Source organism: Aulostomus chinensis, chromosome 7 (genome assembly GCF_037954235.1).
Source record: "Aulostomus chinensis isolate RoL2024-O1b breed Wild chromosome 7, RoL_Achi_v1.0, whole genome shotgun sequence".
Classification (NCBI taxonomy): domain Eukaryota; kingdom Metazoa; phylum Chordata; class Actinopteri; order Syngnathiformes; family Aulostomidae; genus Aulostomus; species Aulostomus chinensis.
The window spans coordinates 22,376,384-22,395,860 of NC_141326.1; the positions used below are offsets into that span (position 1 = coordinate 22,376,384).

Genomic DNA, 19,477 nt, shown 5'->3' on the forward strand with positions numbered 1-19,477 from the left:
CTGGTCTAACCTGCTGAGGGAGGCGTCAGTCAAGCATTTACCTCATCCATGCAAGAGAGGACACCGCAGCTTCAATGGTAAGTTGTTTACATATATACTTCATGGCATTTGCAGTAAAAGCAAAATATAATGAATTATCTTTCATCATATTACTTAAGATACCTGCGATGTCTGTATTCATCTGAATAAAAGTTTTTGTGGTCTGACTGCGCTTCAGTAAAGCGCATGTAAATTACTGTCAAGACAAATAAACGTCATGATATGAGCTGTCATACAAGTGGGAGAAATGATCCCTCCGGTCTGTGGCGCAGGTGCTGGTGGCGCGCAGAGATCAGGTTCCTGTTCAGGTTTGAAAGCTTGTTAATTATTAGACTAACGTAAACTCTCAGCTTCACTCCAGCCATAAAACTCCAGCATTAAGTCTCAGATACTAATAAAATGTTTTTTTTTTTCTTTTTCATTACTTCATTGTGTTTTCCAGAAGAGAGAAGCTACAACACCCTGAAGGAATTTTACATCTTTCCTAAAATGTCATGGATCCTCCTGAAAGACGAACTGGAACACTCCAGAGACAAAATGCGAACTCTGACCCTCCTCTGCCTCTGAGAGGGGACCTACATGGAGATCACATTTACCAAAGCATCGAAGACTGGCCTGAAACGCATCTGTGCCAGAGCCCTTTGGCCGGGTTATTATCCCCAGAATCCCAGCATAAACCCCCGGATCATCTCTGGGCAAATGGGAGTGAACTGACGGGAAATACTCACCAGCAGGTTCTATATGAGCCTCCTCCAGTCCCTGGTTCTTCTTGTCTTGCACCACACAGAGCCAGACTTCCAAGTGCGTGTTTGCCAGGTAGTCAAGGCCGGGTTCCCCCTCCTCTTCCTCCCAGGAGACACAGACCCCTCGGCAACATCAAGAAGCAATTTTCCTTTGACCTAAACGTGCCTGCTCCCAAAGTGAACCGTTCCAGGACAGAAGGACATAATCATGTGAGTGTGGTTTAATGTTTTCTGCCTCAGCTGAGACCAAAAGCTCTCTTATAATTAAATTAAATGCCTCACATTAAAGGTAGCAACATGAGAGAAAGTGTGATGTGTCTTTTCCACATCAGGACCCCTGGAGCATCGACCTGATAGACGTTCCACAAGGAACCACAAAGGAACTGGCTTCCTTTTGTGCCGCAACTTCCAAGTAAGAGATGTCGAACACTTAGTCACTCACATAAACAACATCTTGACATACAACTAAAAGAAATATAAAGTTTGAGAAATTTGTGCCTCAAATTGTTAGATGTAAAATCACTTTAAATTTGTTATGTGGTTCCAATTTTTGTTTTCACTGCTATAGTAACCTGTTAGTCAGTGCTCTACCATTTCATTGCGATATTTTTCTAAATGCACTGTTGAAGCCTTTTTGAATCATCAGAAACCCCGACTGCTTCCGTCCTGTGTCACTGAACTCCTATGAATACACGGGTGTCAGTTTATTGGTCATTCCACTTTGTCTTTCACATCACGAACCGGGTTTGTTTCTACCGTCTCTGACAGCCTGATGTTACGCTACGAGCACACGGATACAGCTCACAACACCGGGGTAGTGTGGGCCCGAGTGCTGCACATCAACCCCACGCTGCTGCAGCAGGTCAAGGTGACAGTCACTGTGTCCACTGACCACACTCAACCGTGCCCCCTCCTCACCAAAGGTAAGACTTTACCACTATAGTACTGCAAAATACCGGAGAGGGTACGGGAGCGTACTGCATTCACATTGGAAAAATAAAGAATCTCTCTCTGTTTTTATGAAGCAATGAGTTAACAGGTTTTAGCAGATTTTTCTTATCTCAAGTGAATTCTTTCATATGAGAGTGAAAAGCTTGAATAAAGATGTGAAGTTGTTTGCATGCACAAGCTTATCTGAGGACACTGAGCGGAATGTTTGGACTCCTCCAGTGAACAGAACCGTGCAGAGCCTCATTGATGAGATCTTCCAGCTGCTGGATCTCACCGCCTGTGCCGGTGGGCATTACGTTCTCAAACTGTGTGACTCGGAGGAGTATCTCCAAAAGTAAGTTTGTCGCTGATTGATAACCGAGCTGATAGGGGTGTATTTGCTAATTCATGGCTTCATCCCTCATGAACCTTCCAGTGAGCAGCTGCTGGGGATGCATGAAACCGTTCAACTCCACTGCAAGTTTAACCTCGTCGTTGCCGTTCGGCTGCTCGACATGAACGACCTCAAACACCACCTGCTCAGAGACGTATGTCAGTTCCTTGCTTTGCTTGTTTAAATAGAAATCATTGACTAAGAGGGAAGAAGGAGTGGCCCGTCTGCAGTCACAGCTTTGAGCCAGACCTGCTCCTGGCTCCTGCCCAGAATATTATTAACAAGGAATTGTAGCTGTAAAACCCCTGCCCTGAGGTGTCCTGTATACACACTCCATCATGGCTGCTGGCATTTAGGTGCAGGGGGGAGGCAGAGTAAAAGTGAACGTGATTGTCTCTGAGGTTTAAAGCTCTGTTACTCTACATGTCTTACATAAATATTTTTGAACAGTCCGTATTCTAACCTCCGTTTCCTCCCTGAGGGCGAGGATGACAGAGCGCCATGTGAACTCTACCAGTTCTTGCGTCCTGTCTATGTGTTCAACTCATGCAAGTAAGATAGCAATCAGTCTAACCTGACTTCAGCTGTTTGGAGGATCACGTGTCTGTTTGTGGAAAACATGGACGTACGGTAAAGGTAAAGGTGTTTTTCATCATCTCGCAGGTTGAGTCTAAGGGAGGTGCTGATATGTTACAGCAGAGAGGCCACAGAATTGATGAGAAATCAGGTCAGTTTGTTGGTTTGATTTACGTTACAAACAAATTCAGCAATATCAGTGAAGCAGCCCAGACAAAGTGACTCGGTAACTTTCCCATCGCCGCGTCTAGTCGGGGATGAACGCTAACGTTCTGGTGGATCTTGTTCGCGCCATCAGCGATCTGCTGTGTGGGCTCTCGTGTCAGGAGTTGGAGGACGCCATCGGCAGGCTCAACAGAATCAATCCTGTATTTCTGGTAGGAGCTCACAGAGACACATAAACAACATGATTTCCTGGTGTGACGTAACTGTGCACCACAGTAATGCACAGCTGGGGAAAACAAAAGCCCTGATCACCAATAAAAAGCTGTGTATCTTTCTACAGAGTCATGATGAGAAGTTTGAGTGTGAGAGTGGTGAGTAGCTTTCTCTGTTTTTGTTTCTTTTTTTTGTATTTTTGATATTTGCTACATTTTCAGACTTTTTGAGTAAAAAATTTTTGTAACGCTGAATTAGCATGGACGTGTCTTGATTTCAGATATATGATATACAGGATGGTTAATGATGCAAGGGAGAGAGAAAGAGGAATAATACAGAATACAATACAATAAATACAGAAATAGATTAAAAAGAAACTTAAGCTTGACTCATCTAGACTAGGCTTTGTTCAAAATAAATTCCTCACAAATTGCTACTGTAAGTGTTCACCGGGTTTACTCTCTGTTTTCTAGCTCTGATCATGCTCCACCAGTCACTACTAAAAGTGATGCAGACCTTTTTTGACAACTTCCACTCCGACTTTAGAGTTCAGGAGGTAACGGGCAACCTGCGAGCCTGCGATGTCGACCAAAACAATGAAATCTTGCAATTCACCGTTGCTACTCTCTACAAACTACAACCCAACTGGATGACCACGTATGTTAGACGTGTGTGTGTGTGTGTGTGTGTGTGTGTGTGTTTGCAGTAAACAAATGCTCCTGCAGGACACTGCAGGGGGGGAGTCGCTCACTCTTGGTTCTCTCTCATTTGTAGTTACGAATGCTTCTCTGTTTCCTGTAAATTGACGTACGGACAAACGGAGATCTGCCCAAGCAGAGTTTCTGAGAACATAAGCACGGCTCTGTCATACAGGAACAAGATACTGTGTAACCGCAGGTGAGGACCTCACAGAGCCCCCAACCGTCACATTCAACTCCCAGTCCTTTGGTCGCTATGCATGAAGACTTCATTTGCAAAGACAAACACTCAAAATTCATTCATTTATATTCATGTGTTTATTTTAAGAATCTCTTTTCAAAGACTTTGGAAAATCAAGTCTTCACATTGTCATGGATGCTGGTGGTCATAAATGAAAGAATCAAAATCCAATAAATGAGGGCTACAGTGAAAATGTCCGGCGAGAGCTGACAGATGAAGATGATGTGATGATGATATTGACAGACAGCTCTTTTGTCTTGGTTTTTTAAACATTGTAGGATGGTGTTCCCAGTTCCAGTGAATGAGCTTCCATATGAGTGCATGTTGACATTTAGCCTGATGGGCACCAAGCGAGGAAAGACCCCTGAGCTGTTGGGCTGGGCTGTTCTACCTCTTTACTCCAACAGGTATATAAAACATGAAATTCAAGGGTTTTGTAAATCATTTTTGAGTTCTTACATACAACGCTACAACATAATGAGTGTTGACAAACCAGTGTGTTTCTTCTCTTGGTCCAGGACTCTGGCAAGGGGGACCGTTCTGCTCAGTTTGTCTACGCTCACCCGGCTGTCCTCCCCTCCCTCTCCTGCTCTCTTTGACAGCCACAGACAAGCAATCAGTGTTATATTACAGGTCAGCGGCACCAGACAACTTGATGACCAAAGTACAAGTTACATCCACAATAAAAAAAATGACATCACTCCTCCTGCTCTCGTTCTCCAGCTCGAGTTTCAAGATGAGTGTGAGTGGAAGTACCTGAGGCCGATCGCTCTCCCCGGGTCGCACGTATCCTCTCCCCCTTATGAGGAGCTGCAAAAGAAAACGTTCACTGTCTCAAAGAAGCACTGCCTCCGCTTGTGAGTATCAACACCCCAGCCATGGCCCCAGAAATGTTGGTGCTCATCATGAATGAAGCGAAATACAGTAATCAGTTAACTTTTAAGTTCCAGTGCTGCGGCTCATTGTTTGTTTCCCTAATGAAGACCTGCATTTTAATGAATAAGTCAAACACAATTATGGATTTAATTCATTAACACGCAAGGAATATCTGTTGTTGTCTCAGCCTAAAGAACTGTCAACAGAATGATGGCAAACACGACTGAGTTGTGTGTTTTCACACAGGTGACGTTCAGGATCCCAATACAATAACCTCCTTTTAGAAAGCATCACATCAAACAGAAAACAATATTATATTATTAATATAATTGTACAGAGGACAATTGTTGTCATAGCAATGGAAAATGCTGGATATGGTTATGACATCTGGTCTCCTTGTTCTGACAAAGAGTTTGTGAAGAGTATTTCACAGCGACTTGAGGAATGGGAAAGTCCATCATAGTGGCATCCTTGATCACATTCCTGAAATACTTCATCTCCTCCAGTCTATCAAACAACGAGAAGAATTTCCTCTGGAGTAAACGCCACTGTAGTTATAAAGAAAGCACCTACCTCCACCTGCTGCTGGGGGGAGCCCCCCGGTGGAATCCTGAGGACCTGACAGAAATCTACACTGTTCTGGAGAACTGGCCCATCCAGCTTCCTGAGGAGGCCCTCTTCCTGCTTAGCGACAGGTATGTTTGCGTCCATCCATGATCTCAGGCATGATTCACGTCTCTAAACTATCTGGATGGAGTTTCTAGTCGTGTCTGCTGATTTGTCATCTCCAGTTTTCCTGATCAGACTGTGCGGAAGGCTGCAGTTCAGTATTTTGAAAAGACACCTGACGATGAGCTGGAGCAGTTTCTCCCCCAGCTGGTCCAGGTGAGCACACCAACGTCATCAGTCACACACTGGCTCACCTTCACCCCGTCCTTACTGTGTCTTGGTCTGGGTTGACGTATCAGTACAGTGGCCTATGACTGGTTTGTATCATCACATTTTGAATATATAAGTAGGTTCTTCAACGCTGGATCGCCATCTTGTCCTGCAGGCTCTGAAGAGTGAATGGCAGTTAGACGGACCTCTGGTGATGCTGCTGTTGGAGAGATCAGTGAGGAACGTACGGATCGCTCAGCAGCTCTACTGGTGAGCAGCACACTAACCGAGAGGTGTCAGGATATTCCAAGATGTGAGGAGTTAAAATTGCCATCAGGCTTTGCTTCCTGTCTGTAAAACAAAATTTTGGGCTAAAACAAACCTGTATAGAGTGAGAACAAATTTCCTGAATGTCTTTTCCCCTCAGTATGAGACTGTATCATTTCCTGTTTAACAGGCTGCTGAACGATGTTCACACTGACCCGTACTACCAGAGCTGGTTCAGGAAGGTTCAGGCTGCCTTGCGTCACTGCTGCGGCCGGGCCTTGAGGCAGGAGCTGGATAATGAAACCCGCCTGCTGTCGGTCCTCATGCAGGTGGCGGAGAAAGTTCGGACTTCTGAAAAGACACGGCGGCAGGTCTTCATCTTTCATCTACCCATGTATTCACTCACTCACTCACTGGCGTGTCATCCATTCATCATCAGTGCAGGTCAGATATTTTTTTGATCTGTTATGCATCTTTTCCACAGGGTGTTCTGAACAAAGAGAAGGTGAAGATCGAGAACTTCTTCAAAGATGGAACTAGTTGTCGCCTACCACTGGATGCTGCAGTGTGTGTGAAGGGAGTGAACTTGGATGTGAGACGATTGCTCATTACACCTCCACACACACTGAACTGAACCGTGTTATTTGTGTTTATTCATTTGACATTTTATTTCCAGGCCTGTAAGTTCTACAACTCCAATACTGCTCCTCTGGGGATCTCATTCATCTGTGTTGACTCCATGGCCAAGGACATCAGTGTTATCTGCAAGGTTGGTCGGAAAATTCGAATGATGCACAACGTGTATGTATTTTTCTTCTTTAAGGAGAAAACAAAGCTTCACAACTGCCTACAGCGACACGTGGGTTCTCTTGTCTGGTCATCGTAAGCTTTTTAGTGGAACATCTTCGTAACTCAGGTAAATGTCTTGATCAGACTGGCGATAACCTGCGTCAGGACATGGTGATGCTTCAGATCGTCCGTATGATGGACAGGGTGTGGCTCCAGGAGGGGCTGGACCTGCGAATGGTCACCTACAGGTGTCTTTCTACAGGCGGAGCTCAGGGTCAGTTGAATCAGCTTGTTTGTGGGTTTTTTGTTTTTTTTTTGGGGGGGGGGGGGTAAAGAAGAAGTATTTGGCTGTGGATTTTTAGTTCTGTAGTTGTGTGTGCTCGTCAGGCCTTGTAGAATTGGTACCAGAAGCTGTGACGCTGGGGAAGATTCAGCAGGAGTGGGGGCTAAGCGGAACCCTTCGAGAGGACACCCTTGAGAAGTGGTTCCACATGTGGAACAGAACAAAGGAGGACTATGAAAAGGTTAATAATAACTACAAAATCCTTAATACCTCACTGTCGTGGCTAAATTGATGTTCACATTTCTGTTTTCATGCTTTCAGGCTGTGATGAACTTCATCTACTCGTGTGCCGGTTGGTGTGTGGCCACCTTCATCCTCGGGATCTGTGACCGTCACAACGACAACATCATGTTGAAGCACAGCGGACACATGTTCCACATCGACTTCGGGAAGATCATGGGCAATACACAGAAGTTCGCAAACATTAACAGGTCAATAAAAGAAACAACATAAAGTTTTAAGAGTTCAGTTTTATCATCACGATACAACAAGATAAAGTATAAAAGCAAAATATGTAAAACCATAATCCATTTTGTTTTGTTTTTTGTTTCTGGCAGGGACCGATCACCATTCATCTTTACGTCTGAGATGCAGCACTTCATCACAGGCGGGGGGCAGAATCCTCAGCGCTTGCATCGCTTTGTGGAGATCTGCTGTGAAGCGTACAACATCATCAGAAAACGAGCCGCCTTGATACTCAGTCTGCTGGAACTTGTGAGACCAACCACTGCGGTAAAAACCTGAGAAGAATTTCGCTCGAATTTTTCATTGATGTTGTGTGTTTCCAGATGATTAATGCGGGAATGCCTGAACTGAAGGACACCAATGACCTGCTGTACGTCCAGCAAAACCTCAGACCTCATGACACAGACCTGGAGGCCACGTCCTACTTTACAAAGTAACAACAAAACACTGTTTTCCAGCTCAAATAATTCTTCAAAAAATATCCGTCATTTTTTCCCCTGCAGTTGTATTCATCTGATACGGCATGTCACCGTGCTGTATGGCTCGTGTCTATTGCAGGAAGATCAAGGAGAGCATCGACTGTGTTGCTGTCAAGATCAACTTCTTTACACACAGCATGGCTCAAGGGAAGAAGGCGTCAGTGAGGCGGGACGGCATCCCCGCGCCCAGCACCAACATTCAAAAAGCTGTCATCCAGGGATACACCGTCAAGGGAAAAGATGCGGTGAGTGAGACTGCGTTTTTTTTTTTTTTTTTTTTTTTGTAAATCAACCAGAAAATATTCCCCTCGTTTTTCTGATGCGTCAGGGAGCTCAGACAGATCCAGGTGGCCCCTTTGGCTCTGTCTAGAAAAGTCACTCTGTGTTGCAAGATTTTATGTTGTCTTTTTCTTTTTAGATGTTAAATTTGGACAATGGCACAAGTCTTAGAAGTGTGTTGTATCGCCTGATTAAGATGATTTTTGCAACCCAAATTGTTCTGCTTCCACCCTTTTTAGAGGATCCAGAGTCTCCTATTTGATCTAGATTTTGTGTCCAGCAAATTCTATCAGAATCCATCCGATAGTGTTTGAGATATCTTGCCAACAAACAGGCAAACGCTTGTGACCACACGTTACCTTCTTTGGTGGAGGTCAGTGTAAGTGTGCTCTTCTTTTTTTCTTCGTTGCAGCACCTGCCCCCAAAATGTCTGTGCACATCACTGCCAGAGAGCTTTATATTAGATCTTCATAACTAGAAAAGTTGGAGGGGGGGGATTCACACAATATTTGTTCTGTGTCTGTTTGTGTGTGTGCGTGCGTGCGTGCGTGTGCGAGATGGGTCTGCTGTCATCGAGGCCCTCCTTGATATCAGTACCGTGCTTAGAAAGCATTTTTTTCCCCCTGACTCCCTGGGGGTCAAGTAAACAGTGTTACAGCTGCCTGTTGACACTCCACTGCTCTTTGATCAGAAAAGGCTTCAGATGTCTGGTTAAACTGTTTGGAGGCGGAATGGAGCTCCCTGTCAGTCAGGGCAGAATATTCGCTCCGATTTCCTCTGTAGCAGAATCAGCAGACACAGCTTGGAAAATGGGTCTGGCTGTTCTGTAAATTCTCACTGTAAGCAGGTTGGAATTCTTAATTTTCATTGTTTCTCAATGGGGTTTTTTGGGGGGGGCACAATACAATCACCCATATTCTCTATATCCCATAGTTTTCCATTGAAATTGAACTGTTGCGAATCTTTTTCGAAGTACAAAGATCTTACATTGCACTGGGCGTGTCCAGCGGTACATGCAAACAAAAAACAAGCAGACACATCAGAAACTGTATAGATAAAGTATAAAAATAGTAAATGCATTTAAAAACAGGAGGATTGATGAGCAAGTTTAAAAACAGTATAAAGACAGCAGATTATTGCGATTTTAGGGATATTACTCAATATAATATTCACCTGCGTATTTCACATACCTGGAATACATTTTTGCGTATTCAGGGTATTTATTTAGTTGTTTTTTTTTTTTTTTTGTGGCTTATTTAAAGCATGGTTATTTGGCAGAGTTTGGTTCTTCAATGATACTGATACGTGCTGGGTATCAGGGAGAGCGAAGCCTCTGTATCCGTGTGTGATGTCATCATCACCGTCGTTTGAGTCCGACTGAAGATTTAAGACGGAACGTAAATAACTGGACGCTCAAAGTGAAGAAATTTCGTAAAAGGTTCTTTGTTAAAGATCATGTACCCCCCCCCCCCCCCAGATTGGGTTCACTTCATTTTTGTCATCTTGTAATTCTTTACTCATGGGGGACCTGTGTTAGACCGGAGAAGCTATGATAAAGTGTTGTTCTGGATAGATGCATGTAAGCTCTGTTTTCTGGAGAGCAATCAGCTTCTCAAGCGCATGGAAGCTTCATGCTCCTCCTTGATTGTTCACTGTTTGAAAAGTCATGAAATCTTTTTTTCTTTGTCTTAATCGACAGATCTATGAGCTGATAGTGACCATCGATGACGGCTTTCTGAACAGTAAAATGTCATTCGAGCAGTTTGAGCTGATCCACAAGCAGCTGCAGAAGCAATTCATCGAGTCCGCGCTGCCTCAGTGAGTGAAGAAATGAACATCTAGCGTACGGCACACGTTATTTGTTCCTTGGCAGCAACATATTTGCTGTCTCTTATAGGTTCCCCATCTGGTATAAGAAGTGCTTTCCCCCAAACAAGAAGATGACTCTGCTGAATAAATACCTCCAGCAACTTTTTGAAGGACCTTGCAAGGGAGTACGTTGGCTTGATGTTCTCTCAGCGATCTTCAGTTGTCACTGCTAACTGTCATACCGTACAAACCTGCTGCGCTCTGATGTCCCCTGCAGAATGAATTTGTGTGCAGCTTGTTCCTGGACGGCCCAGAGGTAGCCCAGGAAACTGTAGCGAAAGGTAATTTTCTACCCAGGAGATAATTTCCAGGAAAGTAGTGTGATTTGCCGGTGCTGATGCACTGATCTGTTCCAGGAGCCTGTCCTCAGATCCAGCTCCACATTTCCTACTCTGACTGTAAACTCTCAGTCTTGGTGAAACACCTGAAGAACATCGTAAGTGTCTATTATTGTATCAAACTGACTGAGGAAGAAGGCACACGGCGTGGAGTGAAGACGTGTGCACTTTTTTTTCTTTAAACAGAGACAGTCAAACGGCTCCAACCCTGACGCCTACGTGGTCACGTATCTGAGACCGGACCCCAAGCAGCAATCCAAGAGGAAGACGAATGCGGTCCGCAACAATGAGAACCCAACTTTCAATGAGCTGGTACTGGTACTCTCCTCCACGCTACTGTCGAACATGAACATATATTTATACTCAAAATAGCTTTTCTTTTCTGAAGGACAGTGTTTCCTTTGTGCGGCCACTGGTGCCTTTGGTTTTCCATTGAATTGAGAAATTAATATTTGATGTTGAGTGCAAATACAAAAAAAAAAGCCATTTTATAGAGTAAAAGAAAAAGGAATTCCATTCAGTATGATAATTCTAATGATGTGCTTTATTGTATCGCAAAACAGAACCACAATGTGCTTTACAACAGCCAGAATAAAAGGCAGAATCCAATAAAATCTAACTGTAAAAGAATATAGAATAGAATAAAATAAAGGGAAAACAAGGGTGGGACAGTAACAAGTAAAAACATTTTAGTTGCTCCTCAGATTGAGACCCTCTTCCTGCGCCACAATGGCTGCACAAAGCTCTTCCAGTAGCAGTGTTGACTCGTTCTCACAGTCATGCAGGGTTTCAGCCTCTATAATACAGACGGGATATCTGGAGGGGATGTGCTGTCTCTCATATTTCAAAACATTTATTTGTGTCTGCTCTCCTCACTGTGTGAGTCTGAACCCAGAAGATTCTGACCCGTAGCTTCCAACATACTCAGCCCATTTAATACCTCTTCATGAAGCAGAGTGAACCTTCAACAAAGCCAACTGGAAGGAGAGAATGAAGGAAGTACAATAAAACACCTTCCATTTCTGCAGTCTCGACAGAAAGAAATGCTCAAAACTACAAATGTGTGAACCAAGACAAGAGCTGTTCGACATGTAACGCGTGTGCCTCCCGATCACAGCTGGAGTACGATAATGTCCCACGGCTACACGGGATGGTGCTGGAAGTGACGGTGAAGAGCAAGAAGACATTTGTGGCTGCAACAAACATTCAGCTGAAGGAGAATCTGCTTAACAAGGAGACTTGGTTCCTTCTTGGGAACTGTTCCATCTGATCGGCACTGGCGGCTGGCGGCCAGCAGGGGGTGCAGCCACACAGGACTACTGATGGGAGACTAATTCACTTCAGCACAGGAGCTCCCATTCATTCCTATAAAACAGACTTTTACCTCACTCCAGAACTTAATAAAATGAATTAATTAGTTTAAAAAAAACAGTTTTGGAGGAAGTTACAGAAACTCAGTGAAGGATATTGTTTACTTTGACTTTAATGAAGAACTGTATGTTTATTCAGATTATTTTTTATTCATTCATATTTTGCAGCCATTATGAAGAATGAGGAAGGAGAAATTTTACCATACTAGCACTTCTGTTTCTATTTTTCCTCATTGTGAGTCAAAACAAACCCTGGTGGGGGTGTGTGTGCGCGTGTGTGTGCGTGCGTGCGTGTGTGTGTGTGTAGAATGTTGATGGGACAGATTAAAGAGGACGGAATGTAATGTTGTCACCTGTCTAGACTGAATGTGTTTGTCCCTTTGGGCTGTGTCCTTGGCTGGTGAATTTGGAGGGGAGGGGGTGCGGCACTCCCCCCCCCCCCCCCCCCCCCCTTTGCTCTATCGTTTGTCTTATCCATCAGTGGCATTCAAAGTGGCAGGTATGCATCCACAAATACACAAAGGCACACATTCACATGGTCACACATACCCCGGAAAAAGCACCTCCACACACACACACACACACACACACATACATTAATTCTCTCCTTCCAGGCTGAGGCAGGTCTTCATGCTATCTTAATGCCATCCTCCTCCTGACAGGCCTGCTGACCCGCACTCTCCCGGCCTCATTTATTGGATTTAGTGATGAACCACGATAGAAATAGACTTTTCTGCACTGGATTTGGTTCAATAATGTATACCTCTGTGAATGCTATTTATATTATTCCCTGCTGGATCTCTCACAGGGAGGGAGGGTGGCTTGGAAACAAATGCTGGCTGCTACTCTTTCATAGTAGTGCTCATGGAGTATTCATGTATCTTGGCACCACTTATCACTTTCAGCCTGGATATAATAATTAAAATCTAACGTTCTGGAAAAGGAAATTAATCCAAAAACAACAGTTTGTTGTGGATGGTTGAGATCTCCTCATGAGAATCAAATCCACCACAATAATTGGACTTGCATCAATTATTAATTCTGTTACAAGAAACTAATATCTTCCTCCAGGGGTTTCACCACTACTCCAGCTGATTCAAGCTGCGAGCTGAGCTTTTCCTTTACTCCACTGCCTTTACAATTCACTGGAACCTTCTGGTCTTTCCATTTTCTCACAATATGACTGGTATTTATAACTGAGGAAATGTTGCCTTTGATTTATTTATATATTTTTGTTGCTGCTGCAACAGCCATGCTTTTCTATCTGTTGGCAAAGTGTACGTCTGTGAGAATGAGTCTGATACGATGAGCCATATTTAGGAATACCACACAAAGACGAAGAGGGAGGCTGGATCCAGGCTGCATCCGTCTCGAGACCGGAGAGGTACCCAGCGGTAGCCTGGAGGTAGCCAAGGAAGAAAGTGTGAGAAAAAAAATGTATGTATTAGACAACAATCATACAAAGATTTACAGAAGATACACAGGAGGGCTTCAAAGGAAACCCGAACAGAGCCGAGATCAATCTAATGCTGAATGCGCACAGCTCTCACTGCTCTAATGTAACTCCATCACGTCTCTGTGTCTCACCTTTCTTCAGGCTGTTGAAGGGCAGAGTGTACTGGCCCACGAAGTCACTGGTGAGAGGTCCAGTCTGGTCTCGCACACAGAAGCGGATCAGGCAGAGCTCAGGGACGCTGATATTGAAGTTCATGTCAGAATCCCAGTGAGGACTCAGAGCTGTAATGGTAATCACTTCTTTAGAATCCCCTCAGCTCTTCCAGTCATTTGACAGAGATTTGTCTTTTAAAGCTATGGCGCAGGACTTTTGTCTCCATCTACTGGCAGTGAGAGCCACTAAGAACATCTGCTGGCATGTGCATACATCAGTGTGCAAAATAAATTAAACAGGATTTTGCTACTGGCAGGTAAAATTGTGGGGGGGGGGGGACCCAAACCCCAATTGTGTGAACTCTTGACCCTGTTACCTGGAGGGGGGGTTTAATGCCCCTGCATGTGACCCACCATCTTCCATGACCTCCCTCACCAGCTTTGTATCAACTGAGCAGCATCGCTACAACCCTGCAACTAATTAATGATGTCTTTTAGTTTCATTTTCACTTCTATGTTGCCATTTTTGTTTTTTTTAAAGAACAAAAAAGGAAAAGTTCTAAATCAAAGGTGACAGTCTGTATGTTCTGATCTGATGTGAGCAGAAGCAGAAATATGAGAAGTCTGTCAAAAGCCATGACAGGACAGGGATTCGCTGCCACTGGTAAAAAGTCTTCTGACGCTTATGTGATGTAAAACAAAACATTCATTTTAATCCTTCCCACCAGAAAGAAAGGAAAAAAATAACCCTTTCTCATCTTCAGCGTGAAATCGTACTGTTAATACTTCCGAACACAAACACACAATCTGTGTATGTATACGAATCCATTTAAAGTAGATAATAAGGCGACGCTGCATTATGGTGCCACAGCGCTTCATCCAGTGACTGTCAGCTCCATGTTTCCAGTCGCAGCAGCAGAGCATGACAGATTTCTCTGCAAGGAAATCCACTTGTACATTCAGAAGAAAATCACCAGCACATTTCTCCACAGAAGCCCAACAGCGGCGAACTGGGAAGCACATTTCAAGGGAATAGAGGAAAGGAAAAAAAAACGTACAGAAAGCAAAAAATATTGCTGTCATAAAATATTCCCTTACTGTGGGAGGCTTCCGTGTTTTTTTTAACATTTACGTTGTGTGCGTGGTGTTGGCGTGTCCATAAATAATTTGTATTTTTGCCTGTATTTTTTATGAATCAAATAATTTTTATCGCATTTAAATTTGTATTGAAACTACAAGCCTTATAATCCTCATAATTTCATTTCCGTCTGCCTATTCCAGCGTTTGGAAGCAGGTTGTGTGTTTTTTTTTCCTGTCTATTTTGGCGGTTCTGATACATTTAAGTCATTGCTTTGTAGAATTTGGCAGAACAGCATTTTATTTTTCTTGTGCACTGAGAGTAGCAGGCTGTTCCCATTCACTCTTTTGTAGTGACACCTATGAAAATAATGCACTTTTAGAGACGTGTGGACTACTTTTTGTATTTATTTGTAGTGGAGTCTGCCGATCCTGCTCTGGACACCTGAGAGTACAAAAGGGTCCTCGCCCCTTGCAAGAACCAGAACCTACTCCTGATGACCTGGGGCGTTGCATTCAAAGACAAGATGCAAGATTAATCCTCACTGCAGGGGTAAGTGCAGGCAAACTTGCAGTTGGCATTCATAAGATATCAAACGAATGTTTTCGTGAGAATTTCTTTCTGTAAGCCAACAACAAGAACTAAGAAGTGGATCAAATCTGAAAAGAAGTTTGAAGCTCAATCTGACAAAGCAGATTGATGAAAGTGGAGTGGACCGACGTAGCCGAGCCACTCCACTTTTGTCTTGAGATAGAGGGTCTCTGTAGAGTTGGTACTCACAGTTGTTTTTGACAGTGGGTGTGCTTTTTCTGCAGGAGTCTGATGCAATCCCGTGAATCTCCACTCTGACAAAGGGGTCCAGAGCTTTGCCACTGCGGGGGCCAGGTAGGTTGGATCCGCTGATCACCTGTAGACACGGACACGGATGGGTAATCACAGAAAGTGTATGAGAAGGTCATCCACTGCTTCCTGAAAAAAAAAAAAGTCTGTTTTTACACAAGTCTAGAGAAGAGGGCTCGTCTGCAGCGCTCTCATGAGTCTTCTGGCTCTGATCAAAGACAGAACTTCATGGGCTTCTTTCACTGTTTTTTTTTTTTTTTTTTTTCATACATGAGTGCAAAGATAGAACTTTGAAGATATTTCAGAAGGATTGGCCATTTAAAAAACAGACCATTGCTTTAAGTTGACAGTTTTATGCTAAATAGACGAATGAAAGCTCAAGGGGAAATATTGTTTTCCTGAGCAGATGAATAATTCACTGTTTAAATATAGAAAACCCCGACCCGACCTATACATGCTACTCGTGAGTCTAATTCCCAAAGAGTTGAGTTTTCCCTCAAGTGATCAAATAATACTGAGTGATGATGAGAATAAAGGTGAGGCTTTTTTTTCCCCCAGGCATCCAAAAACAGAACACATCGCATTTATATTTCATGCACTGTGCCAAGAGGGTTTGTGTAAATTCCACTAGAAGATGATCTCTGATTTTATTTATTTATTTATTTTTTTTACATCGTGCGGGTCTATACGACCATACGTATAAACACAAACTGCTACCTTATCATGCATTGTTTCCATCATTGGAAGTACCGCGGTATAACGTGACTTCTTTTACACGCATTACTGGTCAGATTTCCTTCATGTCGTGACATCAAAAGGAAGAGTATAAAGGAGTATAAAACAGTGTCTTCACAAAAAAGACAAAGTTCCTTTTATGGTGTAATTTTTTTTTAGAGTTGTGAGGACCAGGAAAGCACTCTGTTGACATCTATTGTACTGTGAGGGTCAGAAATCTAAATGGTGATTCATCTATAAAAGCAACAGCAAATAGACAGGTGCATGAATGAGTCCTGGGTCCTGAACATCCAGTTCCCTCATTTGAAAGTCCAAGGGTTTATGGTTAAATGCTAGAAATAAGGTCCGTAAACACAAACGTAACATATGATCATGTTTGTTTGTTATTATACTGTAAAATACAACACTCTACACTTAACATGAAGAGAGAGAAGCGTTCAGCTTCGTTGTGGTGAGATAATTCATCCAGGGGGTACTTCATTTGTAGCCTAACGTTAACTATTTTTATCGCGATTGTACTTGCATATTTAAAAAAAAAATGAAAAAGTGGTGTTCCTTTATGAAGACTATCTGAACAAAACATGTAAGTATCATATATTTTTGTTTGCCACAGAGATTCTTTTCAGCCATGATCCAAAATAAAAAATTCCCATTGTTTTTTGTTTGAGGGAATGTCAGGCGATGCTGACTTACAAGTTTTTTCCTGCAAACACACGTCATCCCTGCAGCACAGTCTGCTTGTCCGACACCACCAGACTTCATTGACAGCAACCTTGAAATTAGCTTGAACTGACAGTTGTAAGAGGAGTTTTTCATTATAAAGCATCACCTACCTCCTCTACTCTTAAGACACAAGATTCCAAAGTGATTCCAGGCAATTTCAATTATCTCTGCAGTACCAACCCTCTGGTATCTCTTAGTCCCACCGGTTCTATCTTTGGAACTGGGCTGAGGACAGTTAGTGTGTCACCGTAGTTCTTGTGAGTGCACACAGGAGATTTGACTTTATGTAACCACATTATCTACAGCTTCACCCTATGTAGGATTTACAGAGCATGTTGTGCTAATCCTATTATCATTATTTCATTATTCTTTGTATTTTTATGTTACAATCTAAACAGTTTTTCTCCTCTACCAACCAGTAACATCATGACATCCACACTTCAATCACTGTTCAACTTTAATCAGCTCGTGTATCTGAGAGCCACACACACACACACACACACACACACACACTCTCTCCTGGAACATTACACTTTAATCTGAGTGTCCTGCTCAGTGTTCAGTGCTCCGTTGCTGTACCTTGAGCAGCAGGGTTTTTGGTCTGAGGTCATGCTGACTGCTCCCAGGATCAAAGCTCCCCTGACTGGACATGAGCACCACTGGCTTGAGGACGTACCCACAACCACCGTTGTCCTGGAAACGGCCATCATTAAGATCCATAGGCAAACCCAGGGACTGGAAATTGAGTGCCACTGCAAAACACCACAAGGAGGGACTTTTGAACAATGCAACCAAGGTGTGTGTGTGTGTGTGTGTGTGTGTGTGTGTGTGTGTGTGTGTGTATATATATATACATACATACGAGCAAAACAGAAAACATCTGGTAACACCTTTTTGGTTTTAAAGGTTCTGGCTCGTTCTGCAGGAAGGAGCTATATTATACTTGAAATGTTTCTGCAACAATTGTGTGCATTGCATCAGGAAGACAGACGAGATCACCAACTGTGCAATGGCTGCAGTTCAGAGCTGCTTGTGGGAATGTGTGCTGCATAAACCATGTCTTCAGACATTCGAATAGATGATTAAATAAAGACAGCAGCAGATGCGATCTGACTGATTGTGTCCGGCCTCTAACCAACATTCTGCTAACCACCTCACTGCATAATGTACTTAATATTCTGCTCATTTAACTGTGATTGATCCATCCAGCCCTCTTCGTGCTGCAGTCTAGTGCAACACTGAGAAGTGCCGATCACAATCTATGCAGCTCCTGCTCAGCAATCCGAAGGGTTTCATGTCAGAACAAGTGACTGGCTGACAGATGAAGACGAGCAGGGTGACAGAAACACAGGCAAAACAGAACCAGGCAGATCAGGGTTGTGGCTTCGAACTTATGAGTGATCACCAACTGTCATATGACTAAAGTTTATGTGTGATTTCTTGCAACATATTGAGATTTATGTTGGTCACTGCAGCTGGTTTGGACTCTGTGAAGCTCATGTCTGTGATAGAGTCAAGCCCAGTCAAGGTTGCAGTTTAAAAGGAAAAAACACATTTGGGAGGGTGCAAATCAATTTAGAAAAGGTGTGATAAGGTCTGGGAGAGGACTCGCTCTAGGGAAAACATAGATGAGGTGGTCAGAGTCTGGACTGGAATAAAATGTTCTTTTCACTGCTAATCGACGGGACACTCAGCCAGGTTGTTCCCTTTGAAGTCTGACAATCAAGTTTCCACGCTCGATTCCCCTCAGTTTCAAAAGCTTGCAATAGAGCATGCTCATCTGTCCAAAGCCTGTCTACCAAGTCGAAACTGCAACGCAAAGAAATGGGGGGGGGGGGGGTTCATGCTGGAGAAAATTGTTTTTTTAGGATTTACTTTTACTGGTAAATAGCCCATAGTTTACCAGAACAGCGCTGCAGGTATACGTTTACCATTCTCCATCCCTTCCACTTTAGATGGAATTAGCTAGCTAGAGTTGGTGAGTCTTGACAAAGCTTTGGTGCAGTCAGGCAGACCAGCCTGGTTCCTTCAGTGAATAGCTGGAAATAGGAACAGAATTTCACAATGTTTGCAGTCAAACAGGGATGTTCTTTTACCAGTTATGGAAATAGTTTCACCAAGCATGGTTTCTATTGTGTTGATCTCCCCACAGCCTTATTTTGCAAGGGTGCTGGCTTTTAGCACCACCCACAACAATTTTGATTGGCTAACAGAAATACAAGGGTGGCACAGTAGTGTAGTGGTTAGCACTGTCGCCTCGCAGCAAGAAGGTTCCGGTTTGCATGTCCTCCCTGTACCTGTGTGGGTTCTCTCTGGTACTCCAGCTTCCTCCCACAGTCCAAAGACATCAAGAGAGGACGAGGCTGATTGATACTCTAAATTGACTGTAGGTGTGACTGTGAGTGTGAATGGTTGTCTGTCTCTATGTGTTGGCCCTGTGGTTGACTGGTGACCCATCTAGGGTGAACCCCGCCTCTCGCCTGAAGGCAGCTGGGACAGGCTCCAGCCCCCCATGACCCTCAACGGGATAAGTAGTAGGA

At 43.6% G+C, this 19,477-nt stretch overlaps 2 protein-coding genes across 10 annotated transcripts in view; one reads left to right on the forward strand and one right to left on the reverse strand.

The window, feature by feature from the left end:
* Window positions 1-12,354, forward strand: pik3c2g (phosphatidylinositol-4-phosphate 3-kinase catalytic subunit type 2 gamma). Of its 2 annotated transcripts, XM_086209306.1 has the most exons (34): window positions 24-77; window positions 312-347; window positions 482-992; window positions 1,115-1,194; window positions 1,551-1,705; window positions 1,953-2,067; window positions 2,149-2,260; window positions 2,588-2,658; window positions 2,770-2,833; window positions 2,934-3,059; window positions 3,188-3,218; window positions 3,534-3,717; window positions 3,835-3,957; window positions 4,278-4,406; window positions 4,518-4,632; window positions 4,723-4,856; window positions 5,382-5,570; window positions 5,667-5,760; window positions 5,930-6,024; window positions 6,212-6,392; window positions 6,506-6,613; window positions 6,698-6,790; window positions 6,955-7,084; window positions 7,198-7,334; window positions 7,415-7,584; window positions 7,711-7,867; window positions 7,942-8,051; window positions 8,177-8,342; window positions 10,076-10,194; window positions 10,274-10,370; window positions 10,463-10,526; window positions 10,602-10,681; window positions 10,770-10,895; window positions 11,701-12,354. In XM_086209306.1, the coding sequence occupies exons 3-34, from the start codon at window positions 534-536 to the stop codon at window positions 11,851-11,853; spliced, it is 4,167 nt and encodes a 1,388-aa protein (XP_086065432.1). In that variant the 5' UTR covers window positions 24-77; window positions 312-347; window positions 482-533; the 3' UTR covers window positions 11,854-12,354. The 2 variants fall into 2 exon arrangements, with proteins under 2 accessions (XP_086065433.1, XP_086065432.1); XM_086209307.1 differs by lacking the exon at window positions 312-347 and having other exon boundaries at window positions 1-77.
* LOC147259094 (1-phosphatidylinositol 4,5-bisphosphate phosphodiesterase zeta-1-like) overlaps window positions 11,120-19,477 on the reverse strand; it is a 17,529-nt gene continuing 9,171 nt past the window's right edge. For 6 of the 8 annotated variants that reach the window (XM_086209311.1, XM_086209313.1, XM_086209310.1 and 3 more), the window contains 5 exons: window positions 17,517-17,689; window positions 15,420-15,546; window positions 13,541-13,690; window positions 13,280-13,352; window positions 11,120-11,560 (listed from right to left, as the gene is read on the reverse strand). In XM_086209311.1, coding sequence (XP_086065437.1) covers window positions 11,548-11,560; window positions 13,280-13,352; window positions 13,541-13,690; window positions 15,420-15,546; window positions 17,517-17,689 — 536 coding nt within the window. In that variant the 3' untranslated portion in view covers window positions 11,120-11,547. Of the gene's footprint in view, window positions 13,353-13,540; window positions 13,691-15,419; window positions 15,547-17,516; window positions 17,690-19,477 lie in introns of all 8 variants that reach the window. The other 2 variants (XR_015117152.1, XM_086209309.1) reach the window with 2 other exon arrangements.